Source organism: Telmatherina bonti (assembly GCF_933228915.1).
Source record: "Telmatherina bonti genome assembly, chromosome: 3".
Lineage (NCBI taxonomy): Eukaryota > Metazoa > Chordata > Actinopteri > Atheriniformes > Telmatherinidae > Telmatherina > Telmatherina bonti.
The window spans coordinates 9,979,488-9,998,939 of NC_136621.1; the positions used below are offsets into that span (position 1 = coordinate 9,979,488).

Consider the following 19,452-nt stretch of genomic DNA (forward strand, 5'->3'; position numbering starts at 1 on the left):
AGCTGTGCACAAAACCAACCCCGCCGCTCACACTCGCCTTACAGAAGCCGAGCTGAGAACATCATCCGCTTTGCGCGCTTAGGCGCAGTGATTACATCCTCACGGAGGCAGATAGGAAAGTCTTTCTTCACAACACATTTGGTTTCTGTTTTTTTTTTTTTTTTTTAATTTTATTTTGGCTGTTGGGCGAATGTGAGATTTAGCTTTCTTTTTCATCTCATGTGGATTTCCCTTCTCTGTTTGTGACTTTTCTGTGAAGAAAGGGCCAGTCTGTTCTGTGCGCAGGGAGTCTTGGCGATGCGTCCTGGCTCCAGCTTGCAATGTTTGCGCTGACGCCAAAACTCACAGACCGGTGCAGAATTGATTAAAACAGAGAGGCTCGGATCAAATGGCTGTGCTTCTCACAGCTGAAGCGACACAATGTTCCACTGACCTGAGGCAAAGAAGAGGATCTTCAGAGTCGGGCAGCCTTGTTGCCCTTTATTTCACTGCCTTTTTACGGACAGAGCAAATGGGAGATGCTCATTTCTAGTAATAAAAAGGAATAACACTTTTTTTTCCCCTGTTTTAAAGTGCACTTGGACATTGACAGAGGACATGATTTGGTTAATATTACTGCTCTCCATTGTGGATGGAGCTTTCTCTCAGCTGCACTACTCCGTGCCAGAGGAGCAGGAGCCTGGAACTGTGGTTGGGAATATTGCAGAGGATTTGGGGCTGGACATCACCAAACTTTCGGCTCGCCGCTTCCAGACAGTGCCTAGTTCACGGACACCTTATCTGGAGGTAAACTTAGAGAACGGCGCACTGGTGGTGAAGGAGAAAATTGACCGGGAAGAAATCTGTAAGCAGACCATCCCGTGCCTACTGCACCTGGAGGTGTTTCTGGAAAACCCGCTGGAGCTTTTTCGCGTGGAGATTGAGGTGATGGATATCAACGACAATCCACCCAGCTTTCCAGAGACAGACATTTCCGTGGAAATATCCGAGAGCGCAATTCCCGGGACGCGTTTCCCGGTGGAAAACGCCTTCGACCCCGACGTTGGCACCAACGCGCTGAACACGTATGCCATCACCAATAATAACTACTTTTACCTTGATGTGCAGACACAGAGCGACGGGAACAAGTTCGCGGAGCTGGTGTTGGAGAAGCCGCTGGACAGAGAGCAGCAGGCGGTGCACCGCTACGTGCTGACGGCCGTGGATGGGGGCATCCCGCAGCGGACTGGGACAGCTCTCCTGGTCGTTAAAGTTCTGGACTCGAACGACAACGCCCCCACGTTTGACCAGTCTGTGTACACAGTTAACCTGCGGGAAAATTCCCCCGTGGGCACTCTTGTCATTCAACTCAACGCCACGGATGTGGACGAGGGGCAAAATGGGGAAATAGTTTATTCTTTCAGCAGCCATAACAGCCCGAGGATAAAGGACATTTTCAATATAGATGGCAGAACGGGAAGGATCGAGGTGGCGGGGGAGGTGGACTACGAAGAGAGCAATACGCACCAGATTTATGTCCAGGCTAAAGATCTCGGCGCCAACGCCGTGCCCGCGCACTGCAAAGTGCTGGTTAAACTCCTGGACGTGAACGACAACACGCCAGAGATCGGTTTCAGCACTGTGACGGAATCTGTAAGCGAGCAGGACGCTCCCGGCACCGTCATCGCACTTTTCAGCGTCTCAGACCGGGACTCTGGTGAGAACGGCCAAATGAGCTGCGAGATACTCGGCGACGTTCCCTTCAAACTCAAATCCTCCTTTAAGAACTACTACACCATCGTGACAGACGGCCCGCTGGACAGAGAGAACACAGACTCATACACCATCACCGTGGTGGCCAAAGACAAAGGTCAGCCTTCTCTGGCGACCAGCAAGTCCATCAAAGTGCACGTCTCCGATGAGAACGACAACGCGCCCCGCTTTACGCAGGCGGTGTATGATGTGTATGTGACAGAGAACAACGTGCCAGGCGCTTTCATCCACGCTGTGAGCGCCTCAGACCCTGATATAGGACAGAATGCTCTAATTACATACTCCATATTGGAGTGCGACATCCAGGGCATGTCGGTGGACACGTATGTGTCCATAAACCAAGACACCGGCTACCTTTACGCGTTGCGCTCTTTTGACTACGAGCAGCTGAAGGAGTTTAGCTTCATGGTGCAGGCTAAGGACTCTGGTGCTGCTGAACTGTTCTCTAATGCCACCGTAAATGTGATCATAGTTGACCAAAATGACAACGCTCCAGCCGTCATCGCCCCTGTTGGGAAAAACGGCACAGCCAAAGAGCACTTGCCGCGCTCTGCAGAACCAGGCTACTTGGTGACGCGGATTATGGCCATAGATGCAGATGATGGCGAGAACGCGCGCCTGTCCTACAGCATCCTGCGGGGCAACGAGATGGGAATGTTCAGGATGGACTGGAGGACTGGAGAGCTGAGGACAGCGCGCAGAATCTCTCCAAAGCGCGACCCTCAGGGCTTCTACGACCTGCTGATCGAAGTGAGGGACCACGGACAGCCTCCTCTCTCCTCCTCCGCGAGTGTGAGTGTAATATTAGTGGACAGTGTGGTGGAGGGCAACAGAGGAGAACGTGGTCCGGCCTCCAAGGCTAAGGAAACCTCCCTTGACCTCACCCTGATTCTCATCATCGCCTTGGGCTCCGTTTCCTTCATCTTCTTACTGGCCATGATCGTGCTGGCTGTGCGTTGCCAGAAGGACAAAAAACTCAACCTGTACACGTGCCTGTTTGCAGGTGACTGCTGCCTGTGCTGCGGCTCGTGCTGCAGCAGGCAGTCTCGTGGGAGGAAACAGAAGAAGTTAAGTAAATCCGACATCATGTTAGTTCAGAGCACCAACGTGACGTCAGGAGTCGGGCCCGTTGGGCAGGTGCCAGTGGAAGAGTCTGGAGTGGGGAGCGTGGGAGGCGGGTTTGGCTCCCATCACCACCAGAACCAGAACTCGTACTGCTACCAGGTGTGTCTGACACCGGAGTCTGCCAAAACGGATTTGATGTTCCTCAAGCCGTGCAGCCCCTCCCGCAGCACTGAAACGGACCACAGCAACCCCTGCGGCGCCATAGTCACAGGTTACAGTGACCAGCAGCCAGACATCATATCTAACGGCAGCATCCTCTCCAGTGAGGTAAGACAGGACTGAATCAGTTTAAGGTCCCCCTTAAACATAGTAAAAGTGTCCAAACTCCCAGTTTCACAGGTTAAAGTGATTTTTTGCTTTATTGGAATTCAGCAGCTGTCTGCTTCATGTCAAAGTGTCCCCATTCAGGTCACGCACAGAAAACGTCTCAGAAAGGAATCTGCTGTTGACTTGGCTCTTCTGCTCAGCGGCCTTTAATCATCACCATGCCTAATGGTGACAGGACTGTTAAAGCTCACGTGGCATTTAGATCTAGTTAGATCAACCTTTGTGCTGTTGGTAAGAACCTGAAACTAACAGAACATTTTACTTTGAGTAAAGTTATTAATTTAAGAAGATGGAGGTGAAAAAGGTCTCTCTCTCTCTCTCTCTCTCTCTCTCTCTCTCTCTCTCTACACACACACACACACACACACACACACACACATACACACATATATATATATATATGTATATATATATATATATATATATATATATATATATATATATATATATATATATATATATATATATATATATATATATAATGTGTGTGTGCATAGTTATGCAGGTGTGATGGACAATTATATTTTAAAGCTGTCCATTATATTTAAGCAGTCCATTTCAAGTTACTTTAAATTTGCATGTCAAAAAAAAAAAAAATGGAACACTTATTATGCAAATATCCGTGTAGTTTTGCAGCAGCAGGTTAGGTTTGGGTTTGGCAAATATCAGCAGCAGAACGGAGGAGACAAGTGAATTAACGGCCCTAATGTGCCCAGCCTGTTGTGCTCGTGGAGCTGTGGCGTTGAGGCTTTTCTGTTGATTGCGGTGTGGCTGGAGAGGAGCCAGATATCCAGCCACTGCTTTGCCTTTTTCCGTGCGTTAAGTATTCTGTGCACGATCCAGCACGGCAGCAGCGTGAACAAAGGTTGTTCAGTTTCAGCATCGGGCGGCTCAATCATTTACGCATTCAGTCGCCTCTCTAACCTACTCTCCCCCCTGCTCTCATCTCCTCTCGCCCACTCGCTCACCAAGTGGATGCACACACCGCTGGTAACCCACCTGGTGGTGCCACAGCTTCCTGTTTAACTCCCTTTTCTGCAACAAGCGCATGCCTACATGCTTTAATTGTGTTGCTCTGATTTATGAGTCAGCTTTTGTTGCATTTGTGTCATCTCTCTGTGTGGCATTAACTGTGTGTTTCTGTGGGCTTTCCAGACAAAACACCAACGAGCAGAACTCAGCTATCTGGTGGACAGACCCAGACGTGTCAACAGGTAGAGAAAACCACACACTCACTCACTTTGTAATGGGAACCAGTAGGCCATGGGACCAGTAGCATCTAACAGGCCTCGTGGATCCGCTCTTCTCATACCTATAAACGTGAACATGGTACTCATCAGTGTATTGTATGTTTCGCATGGTTTGCTGTGGCTTTAAGAGCCTACATAGTTCCCAGTGAATCTATAACGTTAATCTTTCATTTAGCATCAGTCTCATAACTGGCAGAGCGGCATCCATTAAAGCTCTAATGCTGGAAGTCATTACTCGCCATGTGTAACATCCAATTTAGACTCCTGACGGCCACCGTGACCGCATTAATGTGGTGTTGTCTTCTGGTTCTTCTTTCTGCTCGCTTTTTATTTAATCCCCTCTTTATCCCGCTTGTCTTTTACTTCCCAACGCCTCCTTCACTCTATTCACGCTTCCTCTCTCTGCACCTCTTCAGCTCGGCATTTCAAGAAGCAGACATCGTCAGCTCCAAAGACAGCGGTCATGGCGACAGCGAACAGGGTGACAGTGACCACGACGCCACAAACAGGGGCCATTCAGCCGGTGAGTTTCTCCACATCACATGTATAGACCAATATCTCTCCTACACACACACTTGGACACACACACACACTATCTCTGATCTGCATCAAAAGCTGGGTTTTGCGCCTGTGAACGGAATAATGCGGAACTGTTGGTGCGGATCGCTGAATTTTCATTTCCTTAATTTGAGAGTGCGTACAAGGCGCATGCTCGGAGGGTGCTGGCTGGTATGAAGGGGCCCCAGAGGTGTTGATTGTATTTCACAACCGGGTGAATATGGTGGGGAGGGGAGATATTTAGCAGAAATGTCCTCCTTGCCTCTTGCATCTTTTCCCTTCTCTCTCTCTCTAACTCCGCTGCTGTTTCATCAGCACCAAGCGGTGCTGAAAGGACAGCGACTCGCAGCGAGGCGGTCTCATACCCAAAGAGCTTTACTGGTACAAATCAATAGGTTCACTCAAGTAAAGGGGAACGGCATGAAAGCTAAATTGATGTAATGAGAAGTGTTTCAATCAGCCTCAGAGGCAGTGTGTTGTACTGTCTTTGTTGCTTATAGATTCATCTGATCAAACACAGTTACCGGCTTTTGCATTCTCTCTTGTTTGTAAGCCAACTCTTTGTGGGTTTGGCAGGAGTTGAAGCAAAGGTAAAATGTCAGAATTAGCTAAGTTTTCCCCACACGCACGCTCTGCTCAGGTTTATTTACGGTCCCTGATTTCTTTTCTGCACTTTACAGCGCAATGGATTTCTTTTGTGAAAGGGTTTAGTGGATCTTATCATAAGCCTCTCCTTGTTCTCACCAAAATTCTATTTAGTTAGTACCTGTTTATTGATCAAAGTGGAGTCAGGCAAAAAGTGGAGCAATACAAAATCTAATTTCATATTGAACTGCCCTTTTCTTCTGAGGGATCGCTCCACAAGGCGCATGTAAGACCCTCGTCTAGACCAGAGCTTGCCAAATATCATATGAGTGCAGGGAATACAAATAGCAAAGATCAGATAGGTGTTGTAGGATAGTGAATTGGCCCTCATTAGGCTCTGCAGTGTTTGACATTATTAATGAACTGAGCCAAAATAGAGAGGCAGTATGCCGCAGTCGTGTCACTCTCTGCCCTCGCTGGTGAACTCGCCCAGGAAGGTCAAACTGTGCCCGAGTCAAATGCATCATTGGAACAACTCCAAGTCTTCCTTTACTTTCTTTATCACTCGGTTATTGTTCAACAGAATAAATATCAGAACAAATACTTGAACATATATTTTAGTGATGGATGTGATCTGTGAATATCTGCAGCAGCATAGCAGCTCTGCACCAGGCTGGATATACACACACACAAGACATCACACACAAAAGGGATAACAGTGTGCAGAGGCTGAGTGTGAGGTGCCTTAACTTACCCAGCTGGTAGGTATCCTCAGACGTAACCCAGGAATCAGTCCTGACACGATGTTCCCTGGCATGCCCCAGTCTGTGTTTCAACACTTATTTTAGATGGAAAATTGTCTTGAATTTCATTTTGCAGGCTTTTCTCTCACTGTGACAGGCTTATATTTCTGAACCAATAACACATTTCTTCAGCTTCTTTGGCTCAGAGTTTGCTCATTTGGCATTGGTCTGGGAGTGTACACAGTTGGTGCTTCACTGTGTATTTCATACAAGAGGAAACCAACATTTGTTCCTCATGTTGGATTTAGAAAGGAACAGCTTACCACACCATGGGAGGTAATATCACACGGCTGGTATTTTGGAAAGACGGACACTTGAGTTCCACAGACTTCTGTAAACAAAACCAGACGCAATGTGTCTGTCTGTGTGTGTGTGTGTGTGTGTGTGTGTGTGTGTGGGTGTAAAGGTATACCACTGTCTGATTTAGTATGTAGGTGTATACATGATACCTATATGCAACCTGCTTGTGTGAGTGCATGTTATGTCTGGAGGCAAACAAGGCTAAGTGATGATGTCTGCATTGAAAAGGTATTTTCCTCTGAGACAGTGCTCGGAGAAGCTTAAATGAGATTCAGTGTAAGAGGAGAGAGTGGTAGCTGGTGTTTGGAAATTTGCCAGGTATATACAGGATTTCCTCTGCACAGGCATCCTCATTGCACATTTGTGTCCACGTGACTTCTTAATATACAGAAATTGGAGTGTTTTTGGTTTAATATGCAATGTGTGTGTGTATCACTGTATGTAGCTTTGTGCTGAGTGAATGTTCTGTAGGTAAAGCAGACAGACAAAATGCTAAAGTGGGAGCCAAGACCATCCATAGACTGCGTGTATTTTTAGGCATTCCTGCCATGTCTGTGTGAAAATGCAGCACATGCATATGCTAACATACATTTGTCATGAATATATGTATGTTTGCATGCTTTATGAGGATGCTCATGCCTTTGTCTGACACACACACACACACACACACACACACATTCTCCTCCTGCGTTTGTGTCAGGGTCTCATCCTTCATTCTCTCCCCCACACGTTGGCTCCCTGTAACACTTGGCTGATCAGTAATTCATTTGCAGATCCTTTGCATAGCAATTATCAAAGGGGGGGTTACAGGCAAGGATTCCACACAAGAACAAGTGGCGCATTCCCCCCTTTGGTGCACCTCGGAATATTTCAAATCAAGCCGAAACCATTTCCAGTTGGCATATCATCAACTACACCTGCCGTAGCGTCCTGCTCGGCCGCTCGGCTGACACTTTAGAAAATAAGTCTCCTGACGTCGTTTTAAATCAAAGGGACACTGTCTGTGAAGCTGGGATACCTTGAAAAAGTGGACAAATGGCTTTCATGAAAGCAGTGTGCCTGGAGTGAGGCTCCACTGCGTCAGGAGCCAAAATGCTTCTGTTCAAGTGCCACACCTTTTACAGACCCACACCTTCTTTTATAAAGTACTCTCAGTTCTTTGTCTAGCTTCTGCTTGAAGAAAATGGCACAAAGTATCCCTACAAAATGGTAAGAAAAAATAGGATACTGATAAAAGTGGATAAAGCATTCCTCAAGGGAAGAAATTGGCACCTCAGTAACGTTCAACCAGCTGTGGAAGGCTGTGTGACGAGTGGGAGACTGGAAACGATCATTATCACGACGTTTGTTTTGGTTGGAACAACAGCCGTGACAAATGGGACAATTAAATCACTGTGGTAACGGTGTATTAGTTGGCTGATTATGAATTAGTGGCGTGCACCGTGTTGCAGTTTCTCATGTCAGTAAGCTGTCAAAAGAATTTAACAAGCAGGGTTTTGATACACACTTTGTATAAGCCTTAAACACCAACAAAACTAAGAGCTGCCACAACAAGGTTACAGATTTATATCAAATATTTGTGATGAATTATAAAAAAAATATTGTGCAGTCAGTGAGAATCTTAGGTTTAAAAGCTCAAACTCATTCATTCATTCAGTCATTATCCTATCTGCTTAGTCCGATGAAGGGCCGCGGGGAAGCTCGAGCCTATCCCAGCAGTCTGAAAGTTGGGTGAAAGGTGAGGTAAAGAAACAACTTGACTAAACTTGACTTGTTTGTTTAATAAAGGCAGCAAAAGATGAAAACAAAAGCAAAAGAAATCTGGAACTCAGTTTGGTTTACACAAACGAGGTTGTCACGAACCTAATCTCACTTTCAGACAACAGCAAAGACAGTGAATAGGATCATATTATTATACATTCTCAGAAAAAGAAGACCTAAAAAGAAGCTGATCAGCCTCTTCTGCCAATAAATACTCCCCAGCTTCTTCTCCTGTGTTGCTTTTGCTCTTTGAATGTGAGCTACACTGTGTACACACTGCCCCCCATGGTGTCAGGTGGTGCTGCTCTGTGTATTATGTCCAGTTACACATCTTGAAGCTCTCTGGAACTTCAAGATGTGATATATATATATATATATATATATATATATATATATATATATATATATATATATATATATATATATATATATATATATATATATATATATATATGGATGCACCAATATGGATATTTTTTCTTTAATTTAGACAAACCACAAGTTAAAAGGAGAAAAGTTGTCAGACGGAAATCAAACTTGGTTCTTTTGCCAACAGTCCTAAGTGTGTTGCCACCATCGGCCCCTCCTACCTCTTAAAAATATTTATAAACATCCAGATATTCTGAAAAATTACATTTATGACAATACACCATGTTAAACGGAAAGTTGGTGAACTTAGCCCAGTTCTTTGCAACAAACTTTATCATATTAATTCTTTGCATTGTAACATAGGTGATATTATATGGTGGGAAGGGAGGAAACAAACCAAAAAAAAAACAAAAACCAAAAAAAAAAAAAACAAAGCCTGTAGCACTTCATGAAAGGATCTGCATCCAAGTGGACAGTCCACTAGCATCTTTCTACGATGTCCTCTACTGTTTGATTTTGTGCATGTGTTGTTCTCACTCATATGTAAGTCGCTTTGGATAAAAGCGTCTGCTAAATGACTGTAGAATAGAATAGAATAGAATAGAATAGAATAGAATAAACTTGTGGATTCTTGAAAATGCAACTATTTTCCAGTATAATTACACAATATGCAGCATCACAGTGAAATGTTGTCATGGCAACATTTAGAAATGAAGACGTTGTCTTAGAATAATTTAATGGTCCGGGAAGTGTGGTGATTTAGTAAATGTTGAGCCAGTTGAGTGGATTCGAACCTTTTCACATTAAGGGTAGAATTAACAGATTTATTCCTCAGTGTAACTGGTTATTATTTTCTCAGGTAATTGTTTTCCTTCATATTTGATTGAAAGATTATGGAGTAGAACTTCTTAGACCGAATAATGTTGTCTCAAATTGTCTCGTTTTGCTTGACTGACCCAAGGATATTCAGTATACAATGTTTAATAAATGAAAGCATAATGTTGTCTGAAATTTACAAGCTCTAAAAGGAATAAGGATGTTGAAGTTTAGATATTTTAGTGTCAGTTTATGCCTAAAATTTTGCTAATTTAAAAAGAAAACAGTATTTAGGCTTTTCCAGTGGCAGATTTCACCTCAAGAAACAACTTGACTAAACTTGACTTGTTTGTTTAATAAAGGCAGCAAAAGATGAAGACAAAAGCAAAAGAAATCTGGAACTCAGTTTGGTTGACACAAACGATTATTTGCTGTGTATTCAAGTCGTTAAATAATGCTTTTCTTTGCATGACCTCATTGGTTGAGTTGAATCTTTTGTGGAAGCATCTGTGCTTTAATAAGTACCAGTGTAGTGAAACATAACGTTGAGCGTCATGATGAATGCCTGCTTGGATATAATAGGCAGGGCTTTCTAAATGAACTGAATGTGATCTGAGCCGTGAAAAAGAAGAGAAGGAGGACACAAATGTTTGTTGCTTTCAGTAAAGCACATCTGTGTGTGGCTTGAATCTGAAGCACAGTAGTGAAAATAAAAATAAACATTTTTGCTGCTTTAAACAGACATCACCCTTTTTGTCCAGAGGATTATTGTCAGCGAACATATGCCTCCATGAGCCCATAAGACCCAACAAGAGTCAAACATCAGGATATGTCTTTGTAATCTGATCTGTGATGAGATTTATATTTATCTGCATTAAAATGCAGAAGATACATTTTATATTTGCTCAGAAAAATAGTAAGCAGAAGCACCTCTTCTGACATTTACTGCAAATCATACTTAAGTTAATTAGTTAGGATGTAGGTATCTATATATTCAAGGATCATCAGATCCCACCCCCACAAACAAAAACACAATTCATCTATTGATCTGTTTACATGTTAAAAATAATGAAGAAAGTGCATCAGTTTGGTTGCTTGTCAGGTGTGCATGTTGTAACCCACGATGTCCCTCCTTGTTTCCCTTCAGTTCAGCTTTAAACAGAGATTTAGTTTCATTAAGATCCTTGGTTCAAACTTCCTCCAATGCAGACTGCAGTTCATCTTTTGTTTATCCAAACTCCTGCATTGCTTTACAAAGCCTGGACGGGTAGCGTCCCAGTGCAGCAATCAGCGCTCGCAGCTCAGTATGCATGATGATGAGTAATGGCTACCTTCCACTCCTGTCAACAACTGTCAAATCAAAGTGTGCAGGAGTAAATGTTTTACACAGAAACACATGCAGCCAGATCTCCTCACAATTTAACAACTTTAGATACAAAATCTGCATTCAACCATCCTGCAAGCTATTATGAACAAGCCAGAGAGAAAGGGAAAGAAAAGACTTAATATATGCACTTTATTCAATCCAAAACAAGACTAAAGCGATCGCATTTGGCTGCTTAAATGGCTTTTCCCTCCGTTTGGCACCCGCGCTTCTTGGTTTTTTTTTTTTTCTCTGTTACTTATTGTTCTGATTACAAGAGCTATGAAATAAAAATAGAAGAGGAGGGAGGGTGTGCATTGTAGTAAACTAGAATTAACCCAGCATTATGCAGGAGATGCCTCCATACATCCGTACTTCTATCAATGTTCTGCAGCTCTTTAAATTTACAGGGTACGGCTGCAAAGCATACAAGCCAGCGATCAATAATCAATGGTTACCCTGATTGTTTGCTCCAACAATATATAAGGGGTGTTATTAATCAAGCAGACACAGTTAGGGAATGGAGCCATGTTTGGTGTCCTTCCCAGTTCAGTTACTGCGTCAGACATCACGGGTGGAAACTGTCCGTGTGTCCGTTGCTGCTGAATACGGTGGGAGCCATCTTGCTATGTTTTGGCCCTGGGAGGTTTCTGGTTTACTCATCACAGCCTCACTGACCAACTCATGTAAGGAAGCAATGCTGCTCCCCCATTGTCCTGTGCTGCTGTCCAAATATTGACATTTTGTGTCAGTGTTCTCTCCGGAGCTGTGGAGGACAAGATGAAAAACAGAGGTAAGGGTGGAAGACACCCTCAACCTGGGGGATGAGGAGTGCTCTTTTCAGGGAGGGGAGAAAAATCTTAAAGAGGGAGGAAGAAATGTGCAGAGAGGATTAAATGTGAAAACAATAGGAGACAGAGAGAAAGAGACTCAGCAGATGGAGATAAACAGAGCGATGAGCGCCGTGAAGTAGCGGCTGCAAACCTGTGCACAGCGGATGCACCCGGCGCACCCACAAAGCCAATCCAAAGATGGAGCGCATGTTTTCCCAGAATTTGTTTTCCCTCGTTTCCCTGCTCCCAGTAGCTGGATGTATGTCAGACAGCGCAATTAGTCAAATTACACCAACATGGGATTTCAGAAACATGCAGAGATGTAATGGAAAAAAGCAAAGTAGAGAAACAGAAGAGGAGCGCTGATTGCTTATTAGCACGTAGATTGTGTTTGTATTGTGCAGCTTCGTTTACATCTCTGCTTCTGTGTGTGTGTGTAGTGGGGGGGTGCGCAGAGAATAAGCACAGAAATGTGAGCGTTCCCCTCTGCCTGTTGAGGTCATGATGAGAGGAGCTGCTGGCAGGGCTTGTCAATGCCACTCACCATTTTGGTTGTTGTTTTGCTTCCTGCCTGAGGAAGAAAAGGTGCATCCTGGGGATCAACAGCCACTTGGTGTCAGGTGTTTGTGGCCTGTCTGTCTGTTTACCCGTGTATATTTACATATCTTCACATTTAGGGAATATTTTTATGCAAACGTGTGTGTGTGTGTGTGTGTGTGTGTGTGTGTGTGTGTGTGTATGTGTGTGTGTTGGAAAGCATACGTGTAAATACTGTTGCTGTCAAAGTTTCCCTAAGAAGTCAGGAAGCTGAAGCAAGACTTTCTCCCAACCTGGTAATCAGACAGAGTAATCAGTGACGGCTGAAGACTATATTTACACATCATCTCCTCGGTGCAACGTGCCCGTGTGTCTGCGTAATGATCTCATTTGATGTGAGAAACACACAACAGACTTTTCTCTTAATCTTTTGGCATAAACTATTTGTCTGCAGCTGCTTGTACGCGGGCCTCCCGCGGAGACGCATGAATGTTTGCACCTGTGCTTAAATCTTTTGGAGGATTTGTTTGTACGTTTCTGAGCAAATGCACTGTGGTTACCAAAAAACTTCATCCACACGGCAGCGAAGAGTAGATAGGAAGGCTTGAGGTGAACACCCTAAATGTCAAAAGAAGTGTGTGTGTGGGGGGGGTTTATTTGTGGAAAAGCCCATTAATAAAAGGCTAAAGGCTAACTACAGCGTGGGCATCATAAGAAATGGCACAATTTATATGCACTCACCCTTTAAAGATGCCATAAATATACATCGTCTCTGAAGGTGAATCTGAGGGTAAATTCTAGCAAATGTCACTCAAATTCTGGATCAGCATTTAAACAGATCTCGCGGGGCCGTTTTCCTGCACTGTTGGGATCTTACAGATCGTTCAGTACATTATCCCCCTCATCACTTCCTCTGCATCCGCTGAGCCTCGTCTCTCGCATGCAACGTGGCGATAAAAACAATCGCACCCCCTTTGGCAGCAAAAACCCTGACTGGCGCTTATTCTGTGGGCCTCTCAGACCAGACAGGGGTAAACAAACCGAACAGACATATGAGGTCTTAAAAAAATTGCTGAATCAAACTCTATATGTTGGGTGGAATGGGAAAGAAAGTAGCTGTCAGTTCCAATGTACGCTTGTGTTTCTCCCTTTTCCTGCAGTTTTTCTCAAAGAAACAAAAAGCAGGTATTTGGTGTTGCAGTTATTTCCATACGTCTAGTGAGAAAGAAGCTGTTCATCTCTTTGAAATTTTAATATCGGCATATCTCTTACATTTTCCTTGCACAGGAAGCGGCCTCAGGCAAAAAGATGTTTTAAAGTACCCAAAAGTAAATATTCATCTGGATATTTTCAAATTTTTATCATCTGAAACAAAGTCTTCCACTTCTGTACCCACGTCTGTCACGCCCCCTCGTAAAGCTGGGGTCCCCCCTCAGTTTAGATTTTTTTTTATTAATGGTTGGTTGTTATTCTGGCAATTGCTGCCTCCATCTGTGACTGCCGAGGTCCTCCCTCTCCTTCCGTATGATTCCTGCAGTCGTGCCACTTTTCCCGCCTGCTGTCTGTCTGAGAGATCTGCGACTCCCCCAGCCTGTTTAGGCCCCCGCTGTCTGCTAGCCTTGTGTGTCCTCCGGTTCTCTGGCCACTGCACAGTCCTGCTGGCTTCCTCGCTCCCTGTGGGGCCTCAATTAGCAGCAACATTAGATCCATGCAAAGCACAGAATTCAGACAAATCACATCAGTTACAGAAGTGTTGCTTTGAAGAGGTGGTGAGCATGAAAAGCATGACATTTAAATTGGTTTCTTGTTTTTTGTAACAATTTCTGACTATTTCTGTCTTGAATGTTTCATAGAGGATGTGCTAGTATAGAAAAAATAAGTTTTTTTTGTTTTTTTTTTTGTTTGTTTTTTTTCAGAAATAAACAATGCTATATGAGCATATCTAATCAATATTTCACTTTCCTATTTTACACAAATGTAGTAATTAAATATCTTTATATAAGAACACTGCTGGAATGTTAAACAAAAAACCAAGCAAACATGCAGAGGGGGTGGAGATGATTTTTTTCAGCCCATCTTGACATCTGCTTGTAGTCTGGGAGGAAACTATAGGGTTGAAAACAAGAAAAAGATAAAAAAAATAATAATAATAAAATCACAATTGCAGTGTTCGTTGCGCCGCTTGCTGCTGCTGGATAAGCTTCTTGTTCTGAGTGCATGGTGATGAAGAAACTCTCCCCTGGTTTGGTTTGTTAAATTGGCGTCAGACTGAAGGAATATGTCTGAAATGCACAGACCAGTAGAGCTCAAATTTGACAGGATAAACAAAACAAAGCCGAAAAATGAGACAGTGTGCACCATCTTTCTCTATGAACGGTGACATTTTCTTGTACACTTGTTTCTTTCACTCTTGCTTCAGATTATCCAAATCCATGACAGACCGATGCTTTTTTTTATAGAATGTTCCTCATTGCAAAGAAATGAGATAAAGGAAGTCAGACACCTTCTTTCCATTTTTTACTGACATGTATCGATCTGTTGTGATCATTAAAAGGGATTTAAAGTATTTCTCCATCTCCCCTCAACAATATTTATGTCCTTCCCACTGATTTATCCTTTTTTAACCCAATGTCTGTTCAGATTGCTAATCTGTGTCCGTGTGTGTCTTGTAAGAGAGAAACAGTGGCGTTATCAGTAGAAAAAATCATTAGAATAGATTTGTAATGCAAACCTTTTGAACTTAAACGGCTTCAGGGCATTTCAGCTTTTCCACTTTCATTCCTTTATGATCTATCTCGCCCTGTTTGTTTTATATTCTTTTTACTTCGCAGGCAAAAGAAAGAAAGAAAGAACTAAACTTATTTAATTACACAGTTTTCTGATTCCTCTAAAACCAGGAAAGCTACTAATTCAATCTGTGCATGAGCCGAAATTAGCTGCAGGGCGTCTTCATGATGATCACTCGGTTTATGTCTCTTATGCTTGTCTTTCACACCCGTCCCCATCTCTTTGTGCCCTCTTGGAGTGTAATTAACAAAGCCGGTACCTCTTTCATGGTTGTCATGTGTGTACATGTCTGATATTCTATTATATCATTTCAGATGTTAATTTGATCTTTTGTTTTTGGCAGTCGCTTGATGTCAATTACACACTCAGTCAGTTTGTATACGGATGATTGACGCTTGACTGGATTAAGCAGCCAATCAATGTTTTGTTTTGTTTTTTTTCTGTTGATTTTTTTGTGCCATTTTTCAGAGGGGGGTCTCCATTTTCAGCAGGTTGATGGAACAGGGACTCACATTTTGTCTCTTGGTGTTTCATTTGAATTGAAATTGAGGGTTCAGGTTGGGGGTGGGAGGAGGGTTGGAGAGTTTTTGTAATATCCCATCACTTTGATTGCACATTTCATTCTGAATGAATGAGGTGAGGAAGAAAACAAACAATTCCCTTCATCAGTTTCGGCCTTGTCCCTTTGATAAACGCCTCTTGCTGCATTTGTTTCTTCTTCCTAGAACATTGGCAAATGATTGCTAACTTGTGTTATTCTCTCTTGTGTTCTCCTCTTTTCATTTCCCTCTGTGTCTGGTGTTTCCCTTCCAAATAACTCTCCACCCCCTGCTCTCATGATCCCACTCCATTGCCTTTGCACATTCCATCTCTACCTACCTTGCTTCCAATCTCCGTCATCTGGCTGAATCCTCTATGCAGGTGCTGACCTTTTCTCCAATTGCACAGAAGAGTGCAAGGCCCTGGGTCACTCCGACCGCTGCTGGATGCCTTCCTTTGTGCCATCAGATGGACGTCAGGGGCCAGACTACCGCAGTAACCTGCACGTCCCCGGCATGGACGCCACACTGCCCGACACTGAGGTACCCTCCTCCGTCAACCTCTCCGACCAACTCACCATGACCTCCTCCACCGCCTCGTCCAACGATAGGTCATTCTCCACTTTTGGCAAGGACGGCCAAAGATCACAGTCACACCACAGCCTTCACCATCACCTTCATCAGCAACAGCAGCAGTACAGCTCCAGCACGCTAGAGAGGAAAGAGTATGACAGGGGGACCCTACCATACAAACCCACCTTTCTCTGTGAGTATCAGTATGAAACTTCATTGGGACCCTATGACTTTGGTCTGGTCCAGTACAAATACTAAAGGAGGAGACGATGAATCTGCCTCTTCATTCTGATCTGGACTTTTAATGTTATTTATCAACTTTTATTCCTTCTATTTCCAAGGCGTTTGAAAATATGGCTTTAAATTCTGTTGTATTTTTCTTTTTCTTTTTTTCTTTTTTTTTTTTTTTTTTGTAAATTATGATTTCTTTTGTTGAATGTAAAATGGTTTTTGTTTTGTTTTGTTTATTTGCTAATCCCCCTTCCCCAAAACCCACTTAAAATTTTTAATCTAACCCTCAACCATGACCCTAAATGCTGCTTGTAACCATGTTACTTAATCCAGAATAAACTAAATCTGAATTGGACTCATTTGAATCTGCTGTGGCCACTTTTCTTTTCCTTGTTTTTTTTTTTTTTTCCTTTTCATTTCCCTCCCAACTTCAAAATCCTTCCAATCTGATGCTCATATTTGTAAAGGTCATCAACACAAACACACCTCATGTTGTAATAAAACCATTTTCACATACCAGCAATTTGACATGTTGTTAAAACAGAACTGGAACACGCAGGGAGGAAGTAAAACATAGATCATCTCATGACATAAAGGACATCTTTTTCCATTTGCTCACCAGCAATGTCTCTCAAGCTCAATGACTTCTCTACTGAATAGCTCAAAAGGTGAAGCACACAGCCCACGCTTCTTCTTCCTCACAAGGACTGAAGTCCATTTTGCTGGAAAAGGAACTCTTGAGCATCTTTACTTGCTTGCTTACCAATCAATACCATACGCAGAGAAGGCTGCTGAGGTGGGTTTTCAACCATGAGGTCGTGATTCTCCATTTGGAAAAGCCGTCCGCATAAGTTGTTTGGAAAACTGAAAATGTAAAGTATGAAGTTTAATTTGACAAATGAACAACATTCATTTTCATCAGGATGACGTTTCCACCTTACATTTCTAAAGAAGGTAAATACAATTCTTAGGAAATCTAAAGAAACCATTTTGTTGCCTTGATCATCTGGATTTGATGCACACATTCAGTAGAGAAGTCATTTCCAGTAAAGACACCAGCATGTTAACCACCATCCTCCATGATCCTGCATGCTGGCTGTACGTTGTCTCTCAGGTAAACTATGAGCACAATAACCTGCTTTTTTTTTTCCTTGTTTGCGACTTTACAGAGCCAAGCAATCTTCTTTTTGCACATCGGGTCTGTGTGAAAAATAATTGGTATTTAGCCTTTAGGTGCTAGAGCCTGTTTTGCTCCAAATATAGCTGCCTGCGCGTCTGCTCATCTCGTCTGCCTTGCAGGGTTGGAATAAATGCTCTCTACATTCACTCAGCCCAAAATTCACAACTTTATTTTATTTCAATTTGCTTTTCCTGACGTACAATTTCTTCGTTTTTTTTTGGCTCTTTTGAAATAAATGGGTCCTGCTCTTTCTCTGCTCATCAGTCTGTAAAAAATATGAGAAGAGTCCCAGAAGCTGCGACTCCATTAACCAGTTGGCATCATGTTCCACTTTTAGAAATAGAATTGAAAGCTACTATGGCAATGCTCTGTTCATCAGGGTTGCCTTGAAAAAAGAATTTATAAAATGTTTAATAACCTATTTATAGATCATTAATGAGGCGATTAGAGCATGTGTGTTTATTATGCATTAAGTAGCCACCAGATCTTTACCATTCATCCTCACTGATGGACATGCCTTTACCCAGGTCTCGAATTAGTTCTACAATTACTCTACGAGGACTGGAGTTTTTGGTATATAAATAACTTCACACAGAATCCTTTGTGGCACATATCCTTTAAGAGATGATATTTTGAGCTAATTTCATCACTAAAAATCCTCAAGGGACAAGGTGGGAATTGTCTTAACGAGATGTTCTCTGTCTTTTCAGCACGCAAAAGGATTTGCTAGCTCATTCCACGTGGACCTGTCGGAGACAGCGTGAATTTCTGTACTAGACCACCAACACTGATGCTAAAGACAGCAAAATAAAACTAAACAAACAGCAACCTGGACAACAGCAACCTTGGTTAAACTAAATTGTCTCGGCTGGCAAACTGTAACGGAGTCTTGGCAGCGGCTGCTGAGTGGGAAAGGGGAAAAAAATACTGAGTAGCTGTAAACCTCTAGATACCTAAGGAGCAATCCAAGGCCTTATTTCTCTCAGCAGGACTGAGACTGGGGCTGAAACTGTCAACCATGCGAAGATTATAATGTTATCAAATGACAGCAGGAAGGAACTGAAAAATCTGTGGAATACAACACAAGTGATATGAAGTGGGACAGTTTAACTCACAAAGGTGTTTCTGTTTCTTTTTTTGTTTTTTTTGTTTTCTGATTGAGGAGTTAGCCTCTAGAAATCTGTGTGTGCCTGTTTACATAAAGAGAAAAAAAGACCTAATGTTTCTGTACAAACTTCAGCCAACGTCACACGGAACCCTTTAGCTATTTCTATGGTCACCAATAAGCCAGCTGTACAGAGACTGTTTGGGTTTGGGGGGGTGGTGAATAGAAACCGAAGCAAAGAGACATTTAGATGGAGAGAAAAGAGGAAAGGCAGAAAAGGTGATGTACAGGACTTTTTTTTTTTTTAATGGAAGAAAGCAAGGACGCGCAGAGATGATGTGCAGTACTATAAATTCTGTATCTGGTTTTTTGACTTGACTGTCTTTATATAACTTCTCTTTTTTGTTTCTGTTGTTCTTTCTGTGTGGTTAAAGTGTGCAGACTCTGAAATATTCCAACTCACAGTCACAGACAGAAACATGTTGTCCAGAGCCGGGTTCAGTCCTCTTTCTGGTTTCGCCACCTCAGGAAGGAGATTTGAACAAACACACTGTGTAAAACAAGCTCATCAATCACACGTTGAGTTTATAGATAAAAAAACACAAAACTGAATGTTGTCATTTTATAAGTACTTACTAATAGTTCTTAAGATCCTTCC

At 42.9% G+C, this 19,452-nt stretch overlaps 1 protein-coding gene across 3 annotated transcripts; it reads left to right on the forward strand.

Moving 5' to 3' along the window:
* Nucleotides 1-597: 597 nt before the first annotated feature.
* pcdh10a (protocadherin 10a) lies at nucleotides 598-19,247 on the forward strand (the record flags this gene model as incomplete). Of its 3 annotated transcripts, none has more annotated exons than XM_079238375.1 (5): nucleotides 598-3,144; nucleotides 4,360-4,418; nucleotides 4,871-4,977; nucleotides 16,088-16,471; nucleotides 18,400-19,247. In XM_079238375.1, 5 exons carry the CDS (start codon nucleotides 598-600, stop codon nucleotides 18,417-18,419), a joined length of 3,117 nt encoding a protein of 1,038 aa, XP_079094501.1. The 3 variants fall into 3 exon arrangements, with proteins under 3 accessions (XP_079094501.1, XP_079094502.1, XP_079094500.1); XM_079238376.1 differs by having other exon boundaries at nucleotides 16,088-16,248; nucleotides 18,400-18,453; XM_079238374.1 differs by lacking the exon at nucleotides 18,400-19,247 and having other exon boundaries at nucleotides 16,088-16,536.
* Between the last annotated feature and the right edge of the window lie 205 nt (nucleotides 19,248-19,452).